The 16,490-nt window shown below is 36.2% G+C and overlaps 2 protein-coding genes across 3 annotated transcripts; both read left to right on the top strand.

Moving 5' to 3' along the window:
• The first annotated feature begins 410 nt into the window (after positions 1–410).
• LOC139724950 (uncharacterized) lies at positions 411–2,872 on the top strand. The gene is made up of 4 exons (XM_071636066.1): positions 411–590; positions 1,179–1,337; positions 1,857–2,204; positions 2,682–2,872. Exons 1-4 carry the CDS (start codon positions 560–562, stop codon positions 2,870–2,872), a joined length of 729 nt encoding a protein of 242 aa, XP_071492167.1. The 5' UTR covers positions 411–559.
• A 1,308-nt stretch (positions 2,873–4,180) lies between these two features.
• On the top strand, positions 4,181–13,330 carry LOC139724952 (uncharacterized). 2 transcript variants are annotated; one of them, XM_071636067.1, is made up of 7 exons: positions 4,181–4,524; positions 4,990–5,118; positions 5,931–6,062; positions 7,086–7,279; positions 7,895–8,110; positions 9,098–9,214; positions 10,047–13,330. In XM_071636067.1, exons 2-7 carry the CDS (start codon positions 4,992–4,994, stop codon positions 11,808–11,810), a joined length of 2,550 nt encoding a protein of 849 aa, XP_071492168.1. In that variant the 5' UTR covers positions 4,181–4,524; positions 4,990–4,991; the 3' UTR covers positions 11,811–13,330. The 2 variants fall into 2 exon arrangements, with proteins under 2 accessions (XP_071492168.1, XP_071492169.1); XM_071636068.1 differs by lacking the exon at positions 4,990–5,118.
• The last annotated feature ends 3,160 nt before the right edge of the window (positions 13,331–16,490 follow it).

The raw sequence follows: 16,490 nt of genomic DNA, 5'->3' as shown, positions 1-16,490 counted from the left end.
AGCTATCTCGCGATACACAAAATACCGACTGTAGCTAAGTCAGTGGCTGTGCGAGCGATGACTCGTCGCAAGAATAGCCACTACCTCAATAATATGCTAAGTCTTTAGATCTACTGTAGTTTGAGTTTGTCTAGATCTCTATCTAGACGTGGAACACCATTCTATTTTTCTAAAAAAAACGTCATTTGCATTGCGTAAACCCATCCATTTGTCCATTTGCATTTAACAAAACAAAAAATGACACTGGAGTGGACCGTAAGTACGTAACAGCACAAAAATATACAATTTTTTGGACAGCCATTATGACTGAATTTCATACCGTTTTCAGTATTCACGTTGCGTACATGACATGTCCAGCTGCCCTGAAAACTACCCTCTTTACTTGACCTTTTGGACAACACTTAGATCTATACCATTTTCAGATTTACAGTGGGCTCGTGAATTCCATATAAAATATCAAATATATGTAAATCTTCTGTATCTGTATCCTCTTAAATCATTTTAGGACACCATTTAACTGTTACTGGAAGCCTCACAGTACAATCATATAGACGTCAGCATGGAAGGGCCTCTGGAGAACAAGTCTGATGGTAAGGGTGAAAATGCCATTTAAAATTGATCCATCGTTTGTTGCCGGATATATTCAATTTCAAATGTTAGGGGAGGGGAATGTATGACATTTCCATGTCATGATGTATAAGAATGCTATTCGCTCCGTCTTTTAATTTGTAATAATTTTGTAATATTTATAACATTTGTGATGTACTTTAGTATGCAGCTAAGTGGCTAAATGTAATTTAAAGTTAAACGGAATATCTATGTGTTTATTCCTTGGCATGAATGCAGATTAATATCTATTAATTTTAGAGCAAATAACTGAAATGAAGTTTGGCAGAAACTATTAACCCAATTACCGTACTCTAAAAGTACTCAAATACTTGTATGTTTCACTCATCCAGTTCACCCTGGACCTGAAACTGACTTGTTGATGTATGTTGAATGGAAAAGTAATAAATCCCGCTATTTTTACTTGCACATTCTCAAGTCTGCCTGAGCATAATTATAATAAAGGACTAGAGCTTGGTGAAACCTATCAAACTGCTTGTATTATAACTTGCTGAGAGAAAACATTCTAAATATTGCCAGTGTTTTTAGTGATTTATTGCATATTCTTTCAGAAATGAACCACACAGCCCAGCCCAGCCAACTTTTCGAAGGCCCACTTAGGGAACCTTGTACTACCGATGCCAAGAATGAATCAGTGCTTCATCGTGGTGACAAAGACGACAGCAGTGACGACGACGATGACTTGCCCCTAGCAGTATTGATTAAGCCAGGTATATACAGAAAAAACCCCAGCTACGGTAAAGTGGTAGAGAGTAACGTGTTTGTAAATTCCCTCTTAAAAAAAAAAAAAAAAAATCATTGACAGATATGCAATTCCATTTTTAAATTACCTAGCTTAATTCTTCAAGGTATGTTGATTACAACGAATTGCAGGATTGGAGTCGATCTCGTCAATTAAAATTTAATGTATAAATAAACATAGCCAACTTCCGTAATGCTGATGAGTTGCCCTTTGGTAGAATTTACTAAACAGGGTGTGTAATATACATAAATTAGCACTTATGTAGAGATAAGTGAGCGTGAAATTGAAAGTTCATTTAATCTACATTATCAGGGACAAGTTCATTATACCATTATTACTGCATATTCTAAAGTCTTCCTGAGCATGATTAAAATAAAGGACTAGAGCTTGGTCAAACCTGTCGAACTGCTTGTATTATAATTTGCTGAAACAAAACACGCTAAAAATTGCCTGTGTGTTTTTAGTGATTTGTTGCATACTCTTTCAGGAAAGAACCACATAACCCAGCCCAGACAACATGGTAGTGACAAAGACGTCAGTGGTGACAGTGGTGTTCACCCTGGACCTGAAACTGACCTCTTGATGTATGTGGAATGGAAAAGAGATAAATCCCGCAATGTCGTCAAACTGAGTGAGGTGAAATGTATCGGACTTCCTCTACCAGGGAATACAATAGAAATGAAATGTGGTAAAAGGAGGAAGGACATCTGGAAGGCGACAATTATAGACACTGAGGAAATTTATGATGATGACTGCAGTGATGATGAAGCCCCAAGTACCAGCTCCTACATCGAAAAAGAAGAGGAGTCTCCTCGTGCTAATTCAACCCAACAAGGTTTGTAATGATTTGTGCGAGATTGTATTGGGGCATCCCATATCAACCAATGTATTTCTTTAAAATGATAGGATAACGAAAACAAAGGATTCAATATTAATGGAACTAATCTCAGTCACCTTCGGTGTGTTGATGTGATTGTCATAATTTGAAATACAACTAGCTGAGACTGAGATGTTGTCACAGCTTGATAAGGAGAGTAAAGTGAGTATTACAATTAATATGTTCAAAACAAAAGTCATCGGCCAGTGTTAAGTAAAAATAAGATTTGAAATGGTAGAACAAGAAATTTAATAAGAATCCAAAAAAGTTGATTGTTAAAACCAGAATTGTATAGTTCGAACAATAACATGTGTAAGGACCGAGTGCAATAATTTCCTGAACAATTAGAACACGTATGGTCTGTGTACCTTGGTTAACGTTGTGCTACTCTGCCAATATTTATTTACACACTTCTCTTCTGATATACTCTTTCAGAAATGAACCACACAGCCCAGCCCAGACAACTTTTCGAAGGCCCACTTAAGGAACTTTCTACTACCGATGCCAAGAATGAATCAGTGCTTCATCGTGGTGACAAAGACGACAGCAGTGACGACAACGATGACTTGCCCCTAGCAGTATTGATCAAGCCAGGTATATACAGAAAAAAAACCCAGCTACGGTAAAGTGGTAGAGAGTAACGTGCTTGTAATTTCCCTCTTTAAAAAAAAAAAAAAAAATCATTGACGGATATTCAATTCCATTTTTACAACTCTACATTATCAGGGACAAGTTCATTATACTATTTTGACTGCATATTCTGAAGTTCTTCCAGAGCATAATTATGATAAAGGACTAGAGCTTGGTCAAACCTATCGAACTGCTTGTGTTATGATTTGCTGGAAGAAAACATTCTAAAAATTGTCATTGTTTTCGAGTGATTTGTTGCATACTCTTTCAGGAAAGAACCACATAACCCAGCCCAGACAACATGGTAGTGACAAAGACGTCAGTGGTGACAGTGGTGTTCACCCTGGACCTGAAACTGACCTCTTGATGTATGTGGAATGGAAAAGAGATAAATCCCGCAATGTCGTCAAACTGAGTGAGGTGAAATGTATCGGACTTCCTCTACCAGGGAATACAATAGAAATGAAATGTGGTAAAAGGAGGAAGGACATCTGGAAGGCGACAATTATAGACACTGAGGAAATTTATGATGATGACTGCAGTGATGATGAAGCCCCAAGTACCAGCTCCTACATCGAAAAAGAAGAGGAGTCTCCTCGTGCTAATTCAACCCAACAAGGTTTGTAATGATTTGTGCGAGATTGTATTGGGGCATCCCATATCAACCAATGTATTTCTTTAAAATGATAGGATAACGAAAACAAAGGATTCAATATTAATGGAACTAATCTCAGTCACCTTCGGTGTGTTGATGTGATTGTCATAATTTGAAATACAACTAGCTGAGACTGAGATGTTGTCACAGCTTGATAAGGAGAGTAAAGTGAGTATTACAATTAATATGTTCAAAACAAAAGTCATCGGCCAGTGTTAAGTAAAGATAAGATTTGAAATGGTAGAACAAGAAATTTAATAAGAATCCAAAAAAGTTGATTGTTAAAACCAGAATTGTATAGTTCAAACAATAACATGTGTAAGGACCGAGTGCAATAATTTCCTGAACAATTAGAACACGTATGGTCTGTGTACCTTGGTTAACGTTGTGCTACTCTGCCAATATTTATTTACACACTTCTCTTCTGATATACTCTTTCAGAAATGAACCACACAGCCCAGCCCAGACAACTTTTCGAAGGCCCACTTAAGGAACTTTCTACTACCGATGCCAAGAATGAATCAGTGCTTCATCGTGGTGACAAAGACGACAGCAGTGACGACAACGATGACTTGCCCCTAGCAGTATTGATCAAGCCAGGTATATACAGAAAAAAAACCCAGCTACGGTAAAGTGGTAGAGAGTAACGTCCTTGTAATTTCCCTCTTTAAAAAAAAAAAAAAAAATCATTGACAGATATTCAATTCCATTAACATCAGGGACAAGTTCATTATACTATTTTGACTGCATATTCTGAAGTTCTTCCAGAGCATAATTATGATAAAGGACTAGAGCTTGGTCAAACCTATCGAACTGCTTGTATTATGATTTGCTGGAAGAAAACATTCTAAAAATTGCCATTGTTTTCGAGTGATTTGTTGCATACTCTTTCAGGAAAGAACCACATAACCCAGCCCAGACAACATGGTAGTGACAAAGACGACAGTGGTGACGACGACGACGACTTGCCCCTAGCAGAATTGATTAAGCCAGGTATGGAAAGGAAAATTTAAAATAAAAATTAAAACACATTGCACTATACCAATTTGTAATTGCCTAGCTTAATTCGTCCATGGATGTTGATCACAACAAAGTGCAGGTCTGGATTTGAGTCATTCTGGTCAATGAAATATGATAAAAATGAACATAACCAACTACCGTAATGCTGACGAGCTGTCCTTGGCAGAATTGACTGAACAAAGTGTGTTTATATAAATATAAATTAGCACACACATAAATTTAAATGAGCGTGAGAATTTATCTGCATTATTTAAAATACTTTTAGGGACAGGTTCATTATAGTATTCTACTGCGTATTCTAAAGTCTTCCTGAGCATAATTATGATAGATAACAAATGACTAGCACTTGGTCAAACCTATCCAATTGCTTGTATTATAATATACTTAAGAGGAAACATGAACTAAATGCTAGAGTTTTCTGTAACATTTTTTTTTAAGGAATGGATGACATTAACCAGGCCACTGAGCCCATGCAACTTTCTGAAGACTCAATTGAGAAATCAGTGGGAACAGCCAATGACAAGGATGGTGGAGATAAGTCACCTCTACCAGAATTGACCCCAAAAGGTACTCAATTAAGATTAAGAAATGTTAACCAACATATAACTTGCGAATAGCCTGAATGAGAGATTAAGAGTGGATATACGATGTTCAGAAATTATTATTGACAGAAGCACAACCGTTTCACAAGCATATGCCAGAGTTCCGGGAATTAGATAAATGTAAATGGCTTGAATTCAACTTGTCATGCTGCTTGAATAGAAATTATATATCTATTTCATTTACAAATAGGCCTGTATGACAGTATATGTCTTGACAAGAAAATATAATTGACACAAGTTCGGGTAATTCATCTACAATTTTGTTAGATTCCATTTATGATGATCCATTCGATGTCAAATCTGCAAACCCTAGTGATATAAATGTGGTTATTGTATGGAGTCTGGAAACTGAATTAAGGAGCAAGATAGCCAAGCAGACACGATAAAGAATTCATGTATACGTTCTTACAGTTGGAATAAATATCACATGGTTATGATATCACCAACAAAATATTGTTCACATTTTGAAAGACAATGAAAGGAAATAAGTGGCACATGTAATTTTTCGATGGCTACCCCTTTTGTCTGGGGAAAGGGGCTTTCACAATTGGTTGTGCGATCGCTATTGCCATTATTTCTTGATAGTATACTTTGTACAGGATCGCAAGCAATCGCAAGCGATCACATGACCGATTGTGAAAGCCCCTTAATTAGCAGCAGTGCGTATGATAACAAATTGCTAGCACTTCGTGAAACCTATCCAATTGCTTTTATCATAATTTGTTGAAAAGGAAACATGAACTAAATGCTAGAGTTTTCTGTAACATTTTTTTAAAGGAATGGACCACATTTACCAGGCCACTGAGCCCATGCAATTTTCTGGAGACTCTATTGAGGAAGCGGTGGGAACAGATACTAATGACGAGGATGGTGGAGATGAGTCATCTCTACCAGAATTGACCCCAAAAGGTACTCAATTAAGATTAAGAATTGTCAACCAACATATACTTTGCGAATAGCCTGAATGAAAGATCAATAGTGGATATATATGATAAGAAATTATTATTGGCAGAACGCACAGCCGTTTTATGGGCATGTGCCAGAGTTTATGGGAATTAGAGAAATGTAAATGGCTTGAATTTAACTGGTCAGGTTGCTTGAATAGAAATTATATATTATTGCATTTACAAATGGGACTGTATGACAGTATGTGTCTTAAAAGAAAACAAAATCGACACAAGTTCGGGTAATTCATCTACAATTTTGTTAAATTCCATTTATGACCATCCATTCGATGTCAAGTCTGCAAACCCTAGTGAAATAAAATTATTATTGTATGCAGTCCGGAAACTGAATTAAGGAGCAGGATAGCAAAGCAGACACGATACAGAATTCATGTATACGTTCTTACAGTTAAATAAATATCACATGGTTATAATATCAACAACAAAATCTTATTAAAATTTTGGAAGTGAATTAATATGAATAAGTGGCATATGTCATTTTCCAGTGCTACCCCATTTTTCTTGGTAACGACGGTGGGGTATTATTCGTGTGAAATATAATTTTATGTATTACTTAAGCCATGAGTTGGTAACAGTTAGTTAAAACAATGTTGGCTGTCACATTCTACGTAATTACCTAATTCATGGTCATAAGGGAATATTGATTTGAAAGTGTAAGATAAAACAACATACAAGTCCTCTGTAACATATCGGGCGAAGAGGTTATAATTTCATTAGTGTGAAAACATGAAAATGAATCTGTTGTCGAAGACTTGAAATAAACCATCTCCAAAATGGAAATGAGCCACGCCCCCTTAAAACACAAGTGAGCAATAAGGCAACTGACATTTGATAATGTGTTTGGAATCATTCAAAGTAATTAGTTGTTTTACTAAAAAGAGGCATTTGATCAATTGAATGGAAATATAAATGAAAAGTTAAAGTGATTGGAATTCGGCAACGAGTGTTAACTTGTTTTCCATTTTAGGTACTTTCTTGGATATAAGTCAAGCATTTCCTGAGTCGTTGTATGAACTGCAACAGGGCCTACCTATGTTCTGTTGTAATAGAGGATGTACTCGTGAAGTTTACCAGGAATGTATGACATGTTGGAAGCTGATCTGCTATGAACATTTTGTCGCAAAGGATCCTTGCAGTTGTCACGATGGCAAAGCTTGGGAGGTAAGAGTTAGCACGTTAAGTCTAAGCTTTAATTTAAAAATATCAAAAAGAAACTAAATACTAACAGTTCACCAATAATTCCGCGTGAGGTTTCACATACTTGACATAGTAGACAGACCTTGACATACTATTGTTATTTTCATGAACTTCTCATAAAAAATATTGTCATGGTGACTTACAGTAAGCTTGGAGCTCGTTATTCAATATACACATGCATACATGAACTTGAATGTGATAAACATTGCCAGTCAATATTTATTCTAATTCTTCAGAGACTGTACCACAACATATGATTATTTCTAATGTTTCTATGTTGTAATCAAAATCAAACAAAAACTTAAGTCAATGGAAATGAACTAATATTTCTAATATTGATTTCTTCTTGCGAACAAACTAATGCAGATAGCATAAGAACTAAACAAGAAATCTTCAACACTTCGTTCACATGTAAACGGAAATAGTGTCGGAATTGAAACCAGATATGTTTTGATGCATTGTGTGTGACTCGTACTAATTATAGATAATTAAAATTGCGTTTAGTTCTTTATGAGAATTAAATTTCTGTTTGATTCTGATATATATATATATTATATATATATAATTATATATATGTAGGATGTTACAGACTTCGAGCGAGAGCGAAGCGACCGTGAGCAGCAAGATCCAGAGGTCTCACTTAACCATGCAGACTTCGAGCGAGAGCGAAGAGACCGTGAGCAGCAAGATCCGGAGGTCTCACTTAACCATGCAGACTTCGAGCGAGAGCGAAGCGACCGTGAGCAGCCAGACCCGGAGGTCTCACTTAACCTTGATGATGCTGAACAGCAGAAGGTAATACGGATTTTTTTTCTTCTCTTTCAAATATAAATCAGTGTGACAACAAGCAATCACACAATTAAAGACATATCGTCCTTTTTGCAGATCAGCAGAAAACCATCCAAACATCTGTAAACCCTAGAGCATGGTGGGCAGGTTGTATATTCAAAATGTGAAATAGTTAAATCATGTAAAATTCAAATAATGCACGTAAACAGTGCATGAGAGATAGTCTTGCTCAGACACTTGGAAGTTTTGTTTCTTGAAATAATAGTTATCTGTGTGTAATTTAAATTACAAAACACATTATGAACATAATGTACATTATAGAAGACATTATTCAATATTTTGTAAAAAGTAATTAAAAAGGACTGTGTCAGAGACTAATATATTTTTTCGAGGTTCGAAAAAATAAATTCAAATTATAACGGTAGTTTGTACTTCACAAGTGAAGACCCTACAGGTCTAAAAACTACACAAAGGTTTTTGTAACAGTGTCTTCTTCATTATATACCTTATTGTTTTACACCAATTGTATACACAAATTCAATGCAAAAGGGACATAATGTCTTTAAGGCTCTCCTTATCAATAAGTCCTCTAAATCACAAACTTATTAAAACAATCATATCAATTGTGCTTGTACTAGCATTTTGCTTATTTCTCCTGATGGCATAACGGCAATTGACTAAGCTCCTTCAAATTTAGCCAGGCAGAACGATAGCAGCCTCTTCCCGTGTTTTGAATAAAAGCGATATTTTTTATTCTTAATTCATAGATTTGTGAATTTATAACATAGTTCCCTGAAGACAGCATGAGCTTTCAGTTAAAACTATTAACATGTCATCACAGGCACCTTCAAAGCTTTTGAAAGGCTAATGAAAACTTTGCTAAAAATTTAACCCCCTTTTTGTATTCTCTGTTTCTTTTTGTTTTACTGAGTCCAGTTAGATATTCAGATAATGCTCTTACGTTGGCTTCTTGTCTCCATATATCACTCGAAGGATGAAATAAATGAGACGGAGCAAGATCAAGGTGACCGTGACTCCCTCGAGCATCAAGAGGGTCAGCATACCCAACATGAAGATAACATGCACGAGGTTCAAGACAGTCAGTCTGAGGTGATTATATGATATAAAAGGTGTCATGAATTATGATAATATGAGCAGTATTTCAACAACAAAAATCTCTGTCAAATCATTATCTACACTTAGTAACTGCTTATTTCGGAAAGTGTGATTGGCTCTTCATACACGGGTTATGTACTGTAGTTCAATTACAGACTTGCAATAGCTTACAATCAAGTCCATTGCAAACGCGCCAGAAATTTAGTTTCTAAATTCTAAATTCCAAAATTCGCTACAACTTGGGGCACACAAGGATCAGACTGGTTCCACTGTATGGAATAATCTCCTTTTAGTTAGATAAACTTTGCTCTTCATCAGAGTCCTTTAAAAGTAGTTTAAAACTCACTTCTTTAATGCTACCTTTTGATTACCCATGCCTTGTATTAATAATTTACTTTCTATCTTACTCTTCTATTTTCGCGTGGAGCATTCTACAGAGTGGATTTGCCGCATTACAAATCTCATCAATCATTATTATCATTATTACTTACTGTTGCAGAATTTTAGGGAAACTAATATGAGAACTGCCTCGTGCCGTTTTTTCGACCTCTAATTTACGTCTGTAAACTCGCTGAAAAACGCATACGTTTTTAGACGCTAAACGGTTCAGTGTAGGACAGTACCTTTGTATTCACGAAACATGGCCCATATCTAATATTGACTTTTCACTTGCATATTGACATGTTTCTGTGGATTATTTTTGAACCTTCAGTATATTCCCACTTTTTTACAATAAACTTATGAAACAAATTTCCTTTTTACATTCTGTGTGCTACTTGTAGCAAGGAGAAAGAAAGAGTTAATCATGTGTTATTTTCTATTTCAGAAACGTGGGAGGAAGAGAAAACGGAATCCAGAAGAATGGAAGAAAAGACAGCAGTCAAGAAAACGTAATCGGGGAGAGGAATATGTTGTACGTAATAAAACAATCCCTGCCAGAAAGATAGGAAAGAAGTGTAACACAAAATGTCCCCATAAGTGCTTCTCTAAGTTCTCTGATGAAGACAGGAAAACATTGTTCGAGGATTACTGGAAAACGGGCTCCTACACCCGTCAGCGAGATTTTATTCATCACCATATTTCTCGGTCCAAAGCAATACCTAGAAAAAAGAGAAAAAGTCAGAAGCGAGTGCGTCACATGTACAAATACCATCTCCCGCTCACATCACAAAGGGAACGAGTGTGCAAACATTTCTTTCTCAGTACTTTGGGAATTGGTTCCAAGCTTATTGAGTATACATTGAAGAAGTATGAAGGCCCGTTTGCACGAGAAGACAGGAGGGGAAAGTTACCGTCAGTGAACAAAACTTCAGAAGAAGATGTTAAGAAAGTATGTGAACACATTGATTCATTTCCTGTTGTTGAATCACATTACTGTCGTGCGTCTTCAAAAAGGAAATATCTGGACCCTTCTTTAAGCGTTTCCAAGATGTACGCAATGTACGAATCGTCTGTATCGAAACCAGTTTCCTTCGCAGTGTATAGAAACATTTTCAATTCCCAATATAATTTGGGATTTCATCATCCGAAGAAAGATGAATGTAACACATGTGCTTCATTCAATAATTCAACTCCGGAAGAAAGGGAAGTTAAAGAGCAGAACTACAAGAAACACATTGCTGAAAAGGAAAGTGCAAGAGAAGAGAAACAAAGAGACAAGGAACGAGCAAAGATCGATCCAATCTTTAGCTCCTTTACTTTTGATCTTCAACAGGTCTTGACTACACCCTATGGCCAGACATCTTCGTTCTATTACAAGCGGAAAATGTCTACGTATAATTTCACTGTATACAACCAGGCTACTGCATGTGGAAATTGCTTTGTCTGGCATGAGACTACAGCGAAGCGGGGAGCATGTGAGATTGGCTCATGCCTCTTAAAGTTCATGCAGTCACTTGATCCTGATACCACACACATAAGTTTCTTTTCTGACTGCTGTGGAGGCCAAAATCGGAACAGAATTATAGCTTGCACTTTGCTATATGCAGTTCTGCACACTAATGTTGCCATCATTGACCATAAATTCTTGATCAGCGGACATACTCAAATGGAATGTGACGCGATGCATTCCTGCATCGAAAGGAACAAAAGGGGAGTGACAATCCATCACCCCGACCAGTGGATACCAGTTATTCAAACAGCAAGGAACAGGAATCGGTATGAAGTTACCCACATGACGAAAGAGGACTTCCTTGATCTGCGTCAGTTGACAACACCCTGTGTGAAGTACATGAAGAAAGACAGGGCTGGCAATCCCGTCAACTGGTTGAAAATTCGTCAGATCCGCGTACAGAGGACAGACCCCTCTGTCATCAAAATAAAGTATGATTTCAACGAAGACTTCGTAGAAGTTCGCGTCTCGGGCTCAAGTCGAAGAAATGACATGCGTCTGCCTCTGTTGTACAAGCAACATCTCGCCCTCTCAAGGGAAAAGAAGCAAGATTTGCTTAGTTTGTGCAAGGACAACATTATCCCATCGATGTATCACAGCTACTATGAAAACCTCACGACAGAGGTACAACAGTCTCAGAGTGATGAATCCGAGGAGGAGGAAAATGATGGACACATGCATCAAACATCCGAACAGTGAATCATATTGTAGGCCTACTGTTGTGGCTTGAACACAGACGACAGTACAAATACATATACAGCTGTAGTACTCTTGTGCATCGTTTGAATTCTACACATCTTGCGACTTTGACATTTCACAGACATGAGCCAAATACTAGTATCATTAGTTGTATACAGTGTTTGGTGTATTTAGGGAAGTCTGCAAAAGGACTTTCTAACTTTAAGGCGGAGATACACATACAGTATATAACATGAGCCAACCTGATGTCTGCATTAGAGCCTATTAGCATATGGAATGGAACTTTAGATTTCATACTGCCTTACTTTGGTAAAAGGAATCAAGAGACATACCATCCAAATTTGAGTAATTGACGTTTTTATATTACACCTAATGTGCTCTTCTTCCAAGTCAAATTTAATGCACAAACACTCACCTTGCTCAGAGATATAATAGGTTATACATTGTGATATTCCATTGATGCCCTTGCAAATTTGAGACACATTTTGGTCATTACAAGGAGTATCACTTTTGTCGCTTACTTCGTTTTGCCCAACTAGGGCACCACATTGAAGGGAGAATGCAATGACTTGGACTTGGACATTACTTAGATTGAACACGTAGGCCTGTACTTAGAAAATACAGTAAGTATGTACACATTTTTGGATGAATTAAAATGTATTCTAGGAATTCTGTTTTTCCATTGGTAATTCGAAATATTCAAAATTAAGTGCAAATAAGGACACTAACAATAATTACAGAAATACCTGGTATAATGTGTGCTTGTGTGACAATTGTATCATAATAAATTACAAAACGAATTGAATCGAATCTGCAAATCCTCAAACCTTGGGAAATTTGAATACATGTCTTCTTGTATTTCAAAATATTCCGATGAACTTGATGAGATTTGGGGTTTTTCGCCCAAAGTGAAGAAAATTTATGCTTAATTTACACCATTATCTTTATTTTTTGAAATGTAAGTATTGGAAGAATGTGACATGCCCTGCAAAATTACAAATGTGTTGTTTGAAAATTGATTTCTAAGTTGCAATTTGAAATGCCACGATTTCACTTTCTTAGACTACTTTCACAACATAACTAATAATTGTGATTAGCATTTGGATATTCTGCGATGCAATGACAGCAAGGAGAGCATGAATTCATATTAATGTAAATAAAGGCAAGAACAGTAAAAAAATGTCAACAAGTTTTGAAAAAGTATCATAGTTAGAGACGCGAGTATATACCTGGCAGAATGTCATCACAAGTCCTGCATAGATGCAACACTGTGTATTATTCGAAATGTATTAATCTAATTGTCGATTTCACTTTCGTAACTATATCTGCACAGCATGAACAAGAAAGTGAATAATATTTTGATATTTAGCATTGTTTCATATTTTATGCCTCCGCCAACGAAGTGGCCGCAGGCGTTATGTTTTCGGGTCGTCCATCCGTGCGTATGTCCGTCCCATTTTGTTTTTTTCAATATCTCAAGAACCGTGATGGTTTGACATCAAACTTAGTATGAGGGTATATGGGGGGGGGGGGGGGAATAATACTTTGGTTCGATTTTGGGGTCATTGGGTTAAAGGTCAAAGGTCACAGAGGTCATTTTGTGGAAAAATGAGGTAACTTTGAGAAAATAAATAAAATGAATTTGATTGTATTAACTGCCTTAAAGATGGTTCGTTCCTTGAATAGCTATGCAACATCGTAAGTTGATTAAAATGTAATTTTAGACAATCTGAAGCTTTCACGTTTGGAATCTTGATGTATACACGCAAAACATTATGCCGTTAAATTTCAAACGACCTTTTTTCATACCTCGAAACAAATATTAGTCTGTATTACAGTCCCTATTTGTAATTATGTAATGATGTGTGAAGTCCTTATTTTCACCATATTATTACAATATTTTCCAAAATATCTTCTACAATAATGAATAATATGTTCAACATTTGTTTTTTTTTTTCAAATTATACACAGAAACCTATTATTTCAACAAATAAACATGTCAATTGTCTGAGCAAGAACTATCAATCATGTATTGTTTATGTGTATTATTTGAATTTCGCGTGACTTATCGACTTCAAATTTTGAATATATAGCTTAAAAGTGTCATGTCAGGTAGACCGATGCCGCAATTTAAATGTTAATTGGCTGTATATATATATATATATATATATATAATAAACTCATTTGAACATACATGGTGTTTGATTTGATTTCATTGTTGGTATTTCATTGGTCAGCTACATTAGACCATTAAAGCACAAAGATAGCTTTGATAAATCTGAAAACCTTTGAAAAATACTTCTCAAAAAAATTGTAGTATCAATTTTGATCATGATCGTTGTGCCAAGTCATTGAGCAGTAGTAATTGCTCTAAATTTCTTCATTAATTTCTAAATAATTTATGTGAGTTATTTAAGAATGGTCTCGAGGGCATTCGAATGAATACATGCACATTATCAGCTATAGTTTACAAGGTGTAACTATGAATAAATCGTTAGTCTAATATTTGTTCAAAGCGTGAAAATTATTTAGAAACACTTGCGAGAATGTCTTAAGATATAAAGAGCAAGTTCTATTTTATTTTCTGTTTTTCATTCCCAAAACTATCTCTGTGCTTAGTACCAGACCACATTTAAAATTTTCTCGTACAATATACATGTATTATCTATGCGTAACTCTTGATTATTTTTTTCTTTAAAAATTATGAATTATGTACCAAATGAAATAACCAATGCTGCAAAATATTATCCCCTTTTGTCACGGGCAAAATATGTTGAAATAGCTTGCAGGAATTATCTAAAGGCAAAATAAGCTGCAAATCCTTAAATTGGCAACATAATTCTATACACTGTTGTAGGTGCAAATTGGCAACTTTTTCGATTGGAAAGGATTGCCACATGTTTTTATGCCATATTGTATACACAAAGCATACATTTTCATAGAATTGACTTAGAAATGAAGAAATTTATGTTGCTAATTTTAATACTAAAAAGCGATTGATGTCCTCTTAGGAATGTGGTCTGGTATGCATGGGGTTAATGCATTTCTCACAAATACAATATATTGAATCCTATAATTTAGAATTTTCCAGTAATAAAATGGGGATAAGGCCCCACTACAGTATATAAAAGACACGACTGATAAAGCCTAGCAGTTACGTTAAAATCACTATTGGGTACAGACAAACTTAATGCACACATGTTATGGAGTGACAGTACCCTTTCAACACCGTCAGTTCGTGCGATGTTAAATGGCAAGAAGGGGTTATCGACGCGCGCTTTAGCGTTAACCCCTTTTTGCCATTCAAAAGCACGCGAAGATATGGCTGTATTAAGGTTACTAATGGAAAAATTGTAATTACTCAAAGATTTAATGAGGATTATCGCTGAAAGTACGCTTGTAAAGTAATTAATCGTTAATCTACACTCTATATAAGAAATGAAGGAATCAACCTTGATTAAACCCAATTTTGAAGCCAAAAAACCTTTAAAGTCGATTATCTCGAAAACTTTTTTCGCGCAGCCCCGCGTAGCTCGGATGCGTTAACCCCTTTTTCCATTGAGGCGACGATATGATGGCTCCAGTCTAGTGACTGATCAATATACACACCAAGATATTTACAATAAGGAACTTGAGTAATTCTAACATCATTTACAATCACATTCAAATTCACATGTTTAACCTTTTTTTAAGATCCTATCAACATAGTTTCACATTTTTCCAAATTAAGGGCTAATCGGTTACATATTAGCCAATCTGCAATACAGGCCATATCATGGTTTAAGTTTTCCTCCATCTGTTTTACATTTTTACCAGACACATAAATACACGTATCGTCAGCATATAATGCAACCGATGAACGTTGTAAGCAGTTAGGCAAATCATTGATATAGATTGTGAACAAAAGTGGGCCAAGATTGGACCCTTGGGGACTCCACATGTTACGATAAGTGATTTCGACTGAAAACCATTCACCTCGGTATATTGTGTGCGATTGCTGAGGTAATCCTTAAACCATTCACAGGCATGGGGAGCCATGCCAATCATTCGCAGCTTGTCTACAAGTATGGCGTGGTCCACTGTATTAAAAGCTTTTTTTAACTCTATACTGACCATTCCTGTCATTCTACCATCCATAGAGGAGAGCCAGTCTTCTGTAACCTTCAATAGCGTGGTCATTGTTGAATGTTGTGGGCGAAAACCTGACTGGTTTTTGTCAATGGCGTCTACTGAATGCAAATAGGAGTAAACCTGATTGTACACAATCTTTTCAAGCATCTTCACAATGATCGGCAGAATGGAGATTGGTCGATAATTATTGACATCTGTTTTCTTTCCTTTTTTATGAATAGGGATGATTTTTGAACATTTCAGTGCAGTCGGAATTTTACCAGTTTTAAAGGACAAATTGAATATAAAGGCTAATGGTGCAATAATATACTCAGAAACGGCTTTTAACAGACCCAGAGGTAGCGTACCTAGTCCGGGAGCCAGCGGGGGTCAGCCTATAGCTGAAAAGGTTACCAATTTTTATGTATATAGCAATTTAGTACATATGCCCCTAAGTATGGAAATGCACGTCTGGCTGGTCATCGGTGGTGGGTGTGGTCAGGAGGGCCACAAAAAGGACCCCCCAAAATTAGGCTAGCCTAGCTGGAAAAGTAACCCCATGAAAACAAC

The sequence above is a fragment of the Diadema antillarum genome, unplaced genomic scaffold (assembly GCF_040938485.1).
Source record: "Diadema antillarum isolate AM-2024a unplaced genomic scaffold, OU_Dant_1.0 seq00000007_RagTag, whole genome shotgun sequence".
NCBI classification, from domain to species: domain Eukaryota; kingdom Metazoa; phylum Echinodermata; class Echinoidea; order Diadematoida; family Diadematidae; genus Diadema; species Diadema antillarum.
This window is presented reverse-complemented; position numbering and strand designations above follow the sequence as displayed.